At 57.2% G+C, this 11,806-nt stretch overlaps 1 protein-coding gene across 1 annotated transcript in view; it reads right to left on the reverse strand.

Annotated features, from left to right (window-relative positions):
• The window catches only part of RFX4 (regulatory factor X4), a 204,625-nt gene extending 193,872 nt beyond the window's left edge, over positions 1–10,753 (reverse strand). The window contains exon 1 of the mRNA XM_004700730.2: positions 10,449–10,753. Within this exon, the coding sequence (XP_004700787.2) occupies positions 10,449–10,491 (43 nt within the window). The 5' untranslated portion in view covers positions 10,492–10,753. The remainder of the gene's footprint in view (positions 1–10,448) is intronic.
• Between the last annotated feature and the right edge of the window lie 1,053 nt (positions 10,754–11,806).

An 11,806-nucleotide genomic window follows, 5' to 3' on the forward strand; every position in this document is an offset into this window, starting at 1 on the left:
AAATGAGGAGCTGATACCAGGGGCTCATGTAGAAAGAAAATGTTTTGAGAATGCTGATGGCAACAAATGTACAAATGTGCTTGACACAATGGATGGATGTATGGATTGTGATAAAAGTGTATGAGCCCCCAACAAAATGATTTCTTTTTAAAAACAAACAACAAAAAAACAAACCATAAAACCGGGGCCCACCTGTTTACCAATCACCATTGGTGGATGGATTGTCTCGGGACAGACTGTGTTCCCGTTATATTCTCAAGGACTGACCACGCCTCAAAGGGGACACACTGCATGTCTGCGTCACCTGCTCAGAGGATCCGCTCTGACTCAGCGGAAGGCCGGGCGGGCTCTCTGGAAACAGGTCAATGCAGCCCTCGCTGCCTCTGTTGGGCCCAAATGTAGGTGAAAGGTTATGGGCTACGTGTCCTTCTTTGCTGCCTCGCTCGTGCCCTCTTTCTTTTAACGAAAGCAGCTAACAGGTCACAAACTCAGTAGAAATCGCGTTTGAAAGCCCAGAGCAGAACAAAGGAACACGTGGGACTTCGGGAAGAACAGCAGACTCAGCGTGGACGCGTGACGTGACAAGACAAGCAGCGGAGCCCTGCCTCCTGTGCAACCTGGGAGAAGGCGCTTCCGAGACTGTTTCCCGCTCATTGAAACTGCCGCTCACTTGAGCCAAGTGAAGACTTGCCGCGTTTACAAGTCAGGGATAACGGCAACCATAAGGAGGGGAAAAGAAGATGAAGCATCTAGGCCATAAGATTCCAGGACAGGAAGGAGCTGGTGGGGAGGGGGAGCGGAGGATGGGGGAAGGCAGAATCCGGCAACTTTTGTCCTGTCTGGAAACTCTGAACAGAAACAACAAGCAGACTTCTGGCGCGTTCATTCCAACTCAGCAACGGACCCTACAGGACAGGGTAGAACTGCCCCTGTGGGTTTCTGAGACTAACTCTTGGCAGGAGTAGTAAACCTTGTCTTTCTCCTTTGGGGCGGCCTGTGGTTTCAAATTGCTGGCCTCGCAGTTAGCAGTCTAATGTGTAACCGCTATGCCACAGAGCACGTGCAATCCCTTGTTCGTGGGAAAACTGGAGAGATTAAAATGAAGTAATCCCTCTGTCAAAACCCTTTAGAAAAGAATGGTTTTGCTTGGCATTCAAAGGAACGTGATGCCGTCTTAAACCCAGGCCTCCGTGGCACCCAGCCCGTGGGAAAGGTCAGCCTCGAGCATTGCGCTGTTGAGAACTCTCTCCACAGGAAGATGAGATGGGACCCTTCGGGGGCAGCGAGCTGATGTCGGTGGGGGGGGGCAACAACTCAAAACAGGCGGGGGTGCATGGTCACAGAGTTCAGCGCACGCCATCCATGTCGCTGAGTGGTATGAGTCGAAACGGCCAGGGTGGTGTTTGTCTGACTCCTATCGTCTCAACAATAGCAGAACAAATTAAAACAACAAAACCTGGACTGGGTCTACAGGACATGAAGAACAACATCTGGAGATGTCGGACCTTCTCCTAACCAGGTTGCTAGGGCAGGGCGTAAGAAGATCATTATTTTCCCTAAAAATCACACCTGTCCTTAAATGAGCGAATGCTATGATCCAGTTGCCGCCCCATGGGATTCTCACCACAGCCCTCGGGCATGGGGGTGTGAAGCTTTCCACACAGAACAAAACTAAGGAACAGAGAAGTTAGATGATTTCTCCTGGGTCACAGAGGACAAAGGTAACAGACGGAGCCGCAGTTCAAACCTCGGTCTATCTGACCGCAAGGCTCACACTACAGGCAATTCCAACTCCTAGGGCTGTAGGGCTTCGGATGTTGTCCATCTTTACGGGAGCAGTTAGCCTCAAGTGTTTTCCCAGGAGCGGCTGGTGGGTTTGAACCACTGATCTGGAGGGGAGCAGGCCAACAGTACCAGCAGGGCTCTCTAAATTACCCAAAGGCTACGTACATGATCCCGTTACTTCATGTTTTCTGCTCCCTAGACAATTCCGACTGAGGCAGGTCTGTCCAAAAGCACGAAGGACGTCACGGCATTCTCAGAGGCGAAGCAAACATTAACTGGATGCAACTGAGCCGCCAAGAAGGCTGATGGACGTCCCACACCAAAGTTTTACATATGTCCCTATTTTTGCTAACTAACATCATTATAAATTTATAACATCGTTATACATTTTGTCTCTCAAGTTTAAAGGATTAGCTCAGCACTTTCCTCTAGGGAGACATTCACCAGCTCCCTGCTTTCCCTGAACCCATGGGGCTGCTCCCTTCGAGGTCTGCAGTGCATGGGAGAAAGGGGGGTCTTTCTGCCCCTATCAAGATCTGCAGCCTCAGAAACCCACGAGGGCAATTCTGCCCTGTCCTGTAGGGTCATTCGAAGTTGGAATGGACTCAGTGGCAGTGAGTTTGGTGTGAGGGCAGGTTTCTTCCACTGAAATGTTGTGTGCTTTCAGGGGCCTCCCTGCCGTTCCCACTCTCTTTACTCGCTGAAGCTGATGAGAAAGTTGATAAAGCGTCATGGTTCAGAATGCCAATCTTGGAGCTGGAGAGACAGTTCGGGGATATCCATTCAAACCCTGGTTTTGTCCCGTACTTCCTCTTGGGTGTCCTTTCTCTGCCTCAGTTTCTCATTGTATCAAATGAAGTGGGTAATAATAGTAGTTGGCACATTGTCACACAGCACTAGTAATGCATTTCTTCAGTACAACTACGAATGCATGTCTTCGGTACCACTAGTCATGCATTTCTACTACCCAACTGGCAGTTAGCGGTCCTATAAACACGTGAAAGATGGTATGATGCTGGTGCCATGAAGGTGGTGGTATTTTGCCAGCAGGATCCCCTGGGATGGGCAGGTTTCAGCAGAGATTCCTAACTAAGACCAGGAAGAATGGTGTGGTGATTCATTTCTAAACATGAGCCAATGGAAACCCTCTGGACCACAACAGATATTGTCAGCGGAGCCCCCCCCAGGTTGAAAGACGCCAAAGCCCACAGTGGCTGCAGCAATGGATCGAGCTCAAGGCTGCAGGAACGAGCAATGTCCCCTTCCATTGCGCATGGAGTTGTGCACGACCCAGTGGCAACTAACAACCACAACAACGTGTTCCGTGTGCTTCGTCCATGCCTGGCATCTGAGAAGCACTTCATAAACATCTCAGAAAGAAACAAAAAGCTTGGTTTATTGCTTGTATCTTATCTCAAGGAGGTTGGGCACACCCTTTCATGTTAGGTCCAGGCTGCCACCCAAGCATTCAAGCAAAGTGTATCTGCAAGCAGGCTTCTAAGGCTTAGTTCACTGAATACCTCCAGCTTGGAGTTTGCCTCGAACCAGTCCTGGTTCCCCACTTAAATGGTGAGGAAGGACAGTTCCTTCTTTACAGGGCTGTTGGGAGGATGGCATGGAGAACGTATTCATAGAAAAATGCTTAGCAGTGTGCAGGCACATGGTTAGTGGCCCATATGGCGTAACTATGATCACTTTCACATACTCTATGCCCAACAGCCCAATCAGATGGCTTCATCAGGTCCAGGAGAAAACTAAATTGAAAAACAACAACAACCAAACTCATTGCCATCAAGTCACGCTGACTCATAGTGAGCCTTTGGGACAGGGTAGGACTGTCCCTGTGAATGACGAAGACTGTAACTCATTGTGGAGTAGACCGAACCGAGCAAGGTTTGCCTGAGTCCAAAACACATACTCAGGAGCCCCTAGGCTGTGCAGATGGTTAAGCACTGGACTGGTAACTGAAAAGTGGGAGGTTCAAACCTACCTAGAGGTTCCTCGGAAGTAAGGTCTGGCCACCTGCTTCCAAAAATCTTGTGGAGCAGTTCCACTTGAAACACATGCCATTCTACGAGTCAGAATGGACAAGGAAAAACAAACAAGCCCCACTCACCGCTATCCAGTCCATGTCAAGCCCTAGTGGCATGGTGGTTATATGTTAGGCAGCTAACTGCAAGATCAGCAGTTCAAAACCACTAGTCATTTCACAGGAGAAAGATGAGGCACTCTACCCCGTGAAAAGCAACAGCCCCGAAACTTACAGGGACAGTTCTACCATGCCCTACAGGATCACTATGTGCAACAAAGGAACCACTTGAAAATTATCTTAGCTCACTGCAATGATCAAAATGTACACTTAACCACTGTGAGACTCTGCCTCTCCCAGCAACCATCTGTTGAATCCTTTCAAAGGCAGAATCACAAACCTCCTTCACATGGGGTTTTCCTGGGTGCCCCCAAATGACGGCATTCCATATCTCTACCATTCCCATCCACATATTTCTCTTTTCTCCCAGTGGAATTCAGATCTACCTAAAGGCCAGAGTCCTACCAAGCCCTCCAAGGCTGACATGAGAGCGTGAGGTGGGGTGGGCGGGCAGGCCACTGGGCTTCCCACTGTCTTGCTTCCCATCCAGCCTTGCTACATGCAAGTTGTGACTTTGGGAAAATCCTGGATCCTATTGCATCCTAAAAACGGACCTTGTAGGATCCGTGTGGGGAAATGCCTGTGACAGCGCCAACACACGGTGGGACTCAACATGAGACATAGCCTTCCATCTAGGCTCCAAGAGGACTCTTTGTGGATGTCCTTTGCGCTGACACTGCTCTCGACATGCCGACATTCTCTCCTCCAAGAGATTCTGAAGTTCTTGGGAGCAGTGCTTGTCTCCAGGGCCTGCTGCTGCCTAACAGGTGATCGGCAAACGAGACTGAATCACATCTGATGAAGGAACCCTAAGGAGTCTTCTACTCTTACCTGACACCTCTAAAAACCTCTCTGAGTCCACCCTCTCTCCCTTAACCATGATAAAATCACAGAAGCACCTGCAATGGATTGAACGGAAGGGGAGAAAATGACAACCCGGATCCTCTCCTGCCTTTTTCTACAGCGGCAGCTCAGGGGACAGCTGAAGAGGGCCCCCAACCACGGGCAGATCAGCGAGGGCAGACCTAGGGCAATGCAGCCCTGACGGCTGGGCATCCCAACCTTTATACCTTCTCGGCTGGCTTGGCAAAGACCTCCAGGCAAACAAACATACCGACATGACTTAGAACCACAGTGTCGCCAGGATGGAAATGGAAGAGAAACCGGCACTTGATGCAGGTTGTGATAATGCCACCTGTGTGGGGAGCCCCTGTGAGGACTTGGAGAGGCAGGTGTCTGGAAAACCCCTTTGCAAGGGCCCAGCAGATGCCACTTGCCCGGTGCATGTCTGAAGAGACACACTAACAGACGTGTGTGACTGAGTGGTCGAATTTTAAATGAATGAGAAGAACCATGAAGTCTACACCAACCCACGGTGTGTCATCAAGGACGGATTTTCCTTCTTAGGTGGCTCTGGGTGGAATCCAACCTCTACGTTTCAGTTAGCTGCCCGGCTCATTAACCAATTAATTGCTTAACTCCAATCAAATCGTTTACAGGTGATGCAACAAGGTCTCAGAGAGGGGAAAGGGTTCCTTTGTTCAAAGGATCATCAGGAAAGGCAGCTGGGGGACAAAAGAGACCCCTTTCTTTCTTTCTACAGGCTTTAGAAGTGGAGGAGTGGGTCTTAGATGACAACCCGGTGGCACACTGGACAGTCTGTATCTCTCGGGATCTGTGATGCTGGCTTCTCGTCTGGAACTCTAAAGGGACACCCGACATGAGCATCCTAGCGTCTACTAGTCCTTCCTTTGGGGTTGTCGGGAGTTGCATAACGTCTTAAAGAATGCGCCTGATGTGGCGCTGGAGAAGGCCATTAACCATTCAAAACATGGTTCGCCAAGGTTCTTGATGAGCCAAGATTCAGCACACTCCCGGCCACTGAGTGGATTCTGGCTCCTAATGACCATAGAAGGTGAGTGTAGGATGGTCCCTGCGGGATTCCGGGACTGTAGGGATGGGAGAGGAAAGCTCCCGCAGAGCAGCTGAACCGTTGGCAGCCCCAGGGACCAGGGAAGGCCAGGGCTCCTGCAGTAGCTCAGGGAGAGGGGATGAAGCTGGCCAATCACTTCATTTGTTCTAGGGTGAAGCCAAATGAGTAGGAGGCGCCTCACGTGCTTGGGAATCAAGGGCTTTCAATTGCCCGAACCCTCATTTTACAGGCAGTGCACATTCGTCTTGGGAGGGCTGAAAGGCTGGCCTGGATCACATTACGAGTGCCTCCATCGCAATGAAAAGCCAACCAGGAGCTCTCCGCCACCCTCTAGACTTCTGGATGCGGGCCCCGCTTTCTCTTCTCTTTCCTGACTCAGCCTAACCCCCGCACCCCGTCAGATCCGGTTGAGTAGGGAGGAGGGTGAGAAACTCAACCTGGACGACCTCCTGAGGGTGAACCTGTGGCTCTGTGGGAGGCAGGTGCACCTCCCAGCAGGGGCCGGCGGAGGCTAGGGGATTGAGAACCCCGGAGGGGCAGGCTGAGGACAGGTGTCCAGAAAAGACTGACTTCGGCGCCCCTGGGCAGTCGAACGGTCCAGCGCGCACACAGCGGCCTGAGGCCCTTTGCAACTGGCCTCTCTCCCCGTCTCATCAGCCTTTTGTTGTCAGCCTCCGCCTCCGGCTCCCGCTCCTGCCCTACGGTCCCCCGCGCCCCCCGCCCCCCCCAAGTCACCCCAACTGCACTCATAATATTTTGCTTTGCGCCGGGTCTGTTTTCCACCACCAACTTCCAAGGGTCTCCATGGCGACGCGCTGGGGGAGGGGGCGGGCTCGGCTTTGGCGATCCCAGGCCCAGGCCGCTGTGCGGCCGCCGCAAACTTTCGCGTCTCTCGGGCTCTGGACTCGGCGGGAAGGCGCGCTGCCCGCCGCCTGCCCGCGCAGGGCCATGTGCGCCCTGTCGGCATCCGCACCCACAAGGATTGCAGCCGCAGGGCTCTGGGACCCCGAGGGACCTTGACCCTGATGACAAAACCCAGACACACCAGCGCCTGGCAGGTGGCTGAGGTGGGGACGCGCATGACCTCGCCTCAGGCCACACACAGGCCCTGGGAGGGAGAGCCGGTCTAGTTTGGGATCAGGAGGTCGGCTGGGGGCCCCGGCCAGCTGATTCGATGGCCCAGGCAGAGAAAGGGGCTTCTCCTGCCCAGCACCTGGGAGATGATCCAGGAGCTCGGGCCCGGGTCCCTTCCAGGAGGCTCTCCCGATGGGCACCACTCCAATGGCCCCGCTTTAGGGGCCCACAGAGCCAGACTGCGGCCTGGCCCGACCGGAACCCGCAGACCAGAGTGCGGCCCTGGTGGCGCGGCCGCGACCACCAGTTTCAGCTTTGGGGGAGCTCTGGCCGCGCCAGCGCAGGGTTTGGGGGATAAGGGCAGGAAGCGGGCAGCGGCAGAAGTTTCCCGTTCGGACTGGGCAGTGTCCTCTAAAGCGCCAGCCCGTGTCGCAAGAAATGATCCTTCCGTGGCGTAGGCGACCAACTCGGCCCTAACCCACTTGGCTCAACTTCTGGGTGGCCTTCGATGCCACCCACTTTTCCCTCTCCGTCTCAAATGTCCGGGCAAGAGGGTAACTGCGCAAAGCTGGACCCAGCAGGCGCATGGGCTTGGCCTCACCTCGATTTCGCGCCGCCGGCGTCCTAGTGGGACGCGCGGGCCACGCGGGGCTCGACCCCCACTACTCACCCTCCCGCAGGGGGTGCTCCGCGTGACGCCCCGGCTGCGGAGAGACCCCTGGGGGACAGTGCGCCGCCGACCCCCTGTACACGCCCTCCGCTTTGGCCTGGAGCGGCGTGGCGCAGCCGGAGCCACAGCCCAGGGCGGCTCCGCTTTGTGGGGCTCCAGGGCCGGGTGGAGGAGCCTGAGGGCCAGGAGGCGCGCGCCGGCTCCCCCGCCTCCCCCGATGGAGCCATTGTCCTCGTCCCACACTTGTTGAGTATTTGGGGGCAACGCAAGGAATATATTACCGGCTCGGTGCCAGGAACAAAGGGGCGCGTTTCCGCAGGTCACGCTGAAGTGGCCCCAAGGCAGGCCACTAGAGCCCGGCCCCAGCAAAACTGTTCTCCTTGGCCCCGTGGCACTTGGCGGGGATTTTCCTCCTAGGAGTAGGGGACCGAAGCCCGGCCTGCGGCCTCTCGGACGGAACCGGGACACTTCCCGACTTCGCCCCGGCAGCGGCTGCAAATGGGATGTTACAATCCTTTCGGGATGAAACTTTAGCGCTTCTTCAGGGTCGTGGCTTGGAGTGCGCGAAATTTGCTGTAAAACGAGCGGAATCGAACTTCGCCCAGGAGCGTTCGTTCCAGCCGGCGGGGCCGAGGGGACTTTTACATAACAAGAGAGACTGGGGGTGGGAGTGGGGGTTGATGACTAATTGGATTAACTTCTCTGGGAGGGTGGTGAGGCTTGGTTCCTGGGTCGGACCACGCTGAGCCGCCCTTCCTCGTCCGGGGTTTTGCACACGCGAGTGAAACACACCGGGCGCGTCTCGGGTCATTTTTTGCACGAGGCTCTTCCCCAGAAACTTTTGATTCTGAGTTCCGAGTGGCTTCCTAGGGGTTTCTTAGATACACGGAATAGCCGGGAGCGATGCGAATGAGCAAAGGCTTTTTAGGACGTTTGCTGCTGAGGACGAGGTAACTAAGTGCTACATAGGGGGCAGAAAAAGAACATTCCCAGAGCCCCCACACACACACCAGCCCAGAGAGGAGCAGCATCCACAGCGCGCCCCAGAACGGCGATCCGGTCCTATATGTAGGTTGGAAGGTGCCCCAAGTCCCCAGCTGGGTCAGGGTAGGTTTGTAATGCAGGCAGCCCCCACTTTCCTGCGGGAGCCCCTTGCAGGGACTGGTCACACACCACAGACTTGGATTTTTGTTCTAGGCTATGCGGCGCTAAAGTTGGGGTGTTCTGAAGGTGCCTTGTGACCCAGGCGCTGGCGATCAAAATGCGGGCGGGACTCCTCTCCCGCTCTGCGCTTGCTTTGCGGAGGGCGGAGAAGACCCCAGCACAACCTGTCGGGTACCTGCAGCCGGGCGTGCAGGGGATCCGAACACTTCTCCCAGCCTGGGTATGTCACTGCAGTTAAGAAGGGGGGTTCCCGGGCTCCATCTTTACCCACCTGATAGCGGCCCACACCCACTAGGGGAGCGCGCTCCCAGAGGGATACGAGACAATCAACTCCCGAGGAAAACGGAAACACTCCACAGATACACCGAGGGCGCGGGTGTCGCCGCCAGTAGGGCCGCGGCAGAAACCTGGAGGGGCCCGGAGTCTTTCTGCAGCGATTAAGAAAAGATCATCTGGGGTTTCTGCCCGAATGACCTCTGCTCCCTCCGCACACCCATTCCCAGCCCGCCTGGGAGTGGAAGGGGGCGGGGAGGCAGAGGGGGTCTCCTGCTGGTGTTGATGTGCTCAGGAAACAGGCGCCTGAGGGTTAGGAGACAGCAGAGGCTGGAAGGCACTTGTTGCTGCGCTCGGCGGAGCGCAGCCTGGATTCTCCCAGGCATCGCGTCCAGTCCAGCTGCTGCCCCGGCCCAGACCGCGCCGGTCGCAGACCCTATCTCCCCAAGGAACCCCGAGGCTGCTGCCGAGCCCCGGCCGGCGCCCACTAGGCGCAGGACCGCAGCTGAGGGTGGGGGTGTTCACACCCAAAGCACTTCCTGGGGGAAGGCTTCAGGGCGCCTGACTCGCTTCTAGAAGTTTGGCGGTCCTTCAAAAGCGCTGGAGAGGGAGGTGGCGAGCGCACAAGGCGCCCGGCAATGAACCGGGATGCCTGGCTTTTTTTTCTTAAAAAACTCTTCCCTGGTCCCTCTCCTTCACGACGACAGGACGCCGCCACCCCAAAAGTTGACTCCCACCACCAGCAGCCCTCACGTTGCGGAGGGGGGTGATGGGGGCGGGGTGCCAAGGCGATCAGCGGGCCTCGCCTTTCGCGCCGCGCCCGGCCAGCTCGCCCCAGTCGGGTGGGAGCTGGGCGCGCGTCGCGTCGTCGGGCGCCCCTTCCTGGCACGGTGTCTTCCCCGCTCCCCGGAGGACCGGCGCCGCGCGCGCCCCCCGGGCCCAGCGGGTTCGCCGCCGCCGCTCGCTCCAGCCGCGGGGCCCACCGCCCTCCTGGGCCCGCAGGCCGTTCCGCTCCGTTTCCCTTCCCTCTTCCCAGCCCGGGCGCGCACCGCTCTGCCCAGGAGGCCCCCAAACTCCGAGGCAGAACGGGACCCGAGAGGGGCCGGTCAGCTCGCCAAGTTCCGACCAGTGGCAGCGAGCTCGCCGCGAGCCGGCGCCTCTGGACGTGACGGGGTGACCAAGGCCAGTGAAAGCGCGCCCCGTTCCCCCCGCGCGCGCACACGTACTTCCACGCGGTCCACGGGCACCGGTTGCAAACGGGTGCCCGCGCGGCGTCCTTTCTCGAGAGCTCACTGTCAAGTTGAAGCATCGGAACTTTTTTGCAACTCTTGCAGAAGTTCCCCCTCTCCCTCCCAACTGGCTCCCCATTCCCGGCCCCACACACCCCCCGCAGGACTAACCTGTGGAATCCATGTCGGGTTCCTCCAGTAGCCCACAATGCATGCTCTTCCCATGGACAGCACAGGCGCCCCCAAAAGTCCTGATGTTTGGGGATCCCTGTGCTCGAGATGCTCAGGGAGGAAGGGAAGGAGGGAGGGGAAGGAGAGGGGGCCGCGGGATGCAGGGGAGGGGAAGCGGAAAAGAAAGAAAAGAGAAAGAAGAAAAGACGGGGGGCGAGTGCCGAGAAGGAGCGGGCAAGGAAGCGAGCGAGCGCGGGGACACTCGGTAATCCAGCCGGGCAAAGCCTAACCCGTCAAAATGTTTGCGAATGTTTCATGGGAAAAAGCATCATTTTATAGGAGCCCCGATGGGAGCAATGTCATTGATAGGCCAGCCGGCCTGATGAATGGCCGCTCGTCAGATGGGGCCGTGGCGAGGCGCTCTGTGAAGCCCATTGTGGGCCTGTTTTGAATAAGAAAAGCCGCCTCCGAAAAGGGGGGCTCCGAGCGACGCAATCCCAGCCCTCCGACTTCCCCCTTCTATTATAGCATTAGCAACGTTTTTCTTATTTAAAGTTCCAGAGGCCTTCTCCAGCCTTCGCTGGGCACTCATTATGGACGAAATCAAAATTGGCTTAGATGTGGCCCCCTCCCCCCCGCGCGCCCCCTCCCCCTCCCCCTCCCCCCGCTCCCTCTCCGACCCGGTGCGGCGCGGGCAGGGAGGGGGCCGGCGGGGGCGGGGGGACACTGGGACACCGGCAAGGTTGGGGACTGGCCTCCTCGGCCACGAGTGGGCCCCTCTCCCTCGCATCTCCTCGTACGCCTCCTCCCCGCTTGGTCCCGGGTTGTTAAACTTGGGAGGGGGCTTGAGAACGCGAGGGGGGCCGGCATCGCGACTCCCGCGCGCACTCGTGGACACGCGTGGGGGAGGGGAGGGGAGTGAGCTGCGAGTTGGGGGGGGTGGCCAAGAGTGGGAAGGAGTCGCAGCCCTGGGAAGCCAGCCGCCAGCACGGGCGTCCAGAAGGCTGCTGGCCAGGGAGGGGGCAGGGCCCCGCTGGCCTCCAGAACTTTCTCCCCGACGGTCTCCTTCCCCCCGCGCTCGCCCGGCCCCGGGTTCTAGCTCCTGGTCCCTCGCCGCGTCTCTCTCTGTCTCGGCGGCCCCCTCCACGGCTCCCTCTTGGCCTGCTGGTCCCTGTCCAGCCCCTGCCCCCCACGTCTCTTTGTCTCTCTCTAGGACTTTGTCCCCCTCTGTCTCTCTCCCCACCCCCGTCTCTTCCCTTAACTCTGTCTGTCAGTCTGTCTGTGGCCCAGCCCCTCCCCTCATTCCCTCCTCCTTCCCACCAGCCGGGAAGTTGGTGAGAAGCCCCGGCGACCAAGCG

This window comes from Echinops telfairi, unplaced genomic scaffold, assembly GCF_000313985.2.
Source record: "Echinops telfairi isolate 266 unplaced genomic scaffold, ASM31398v2 ScPeMD7_2;HRSCAF=8, whole genome shotgun sequence".
Lineage (NCBI taxonomy): Eukaryota > Metazoa > Chordata > Mammalia > Afrosoricida > Tenrecidae > Echinops > Echinops telfairi.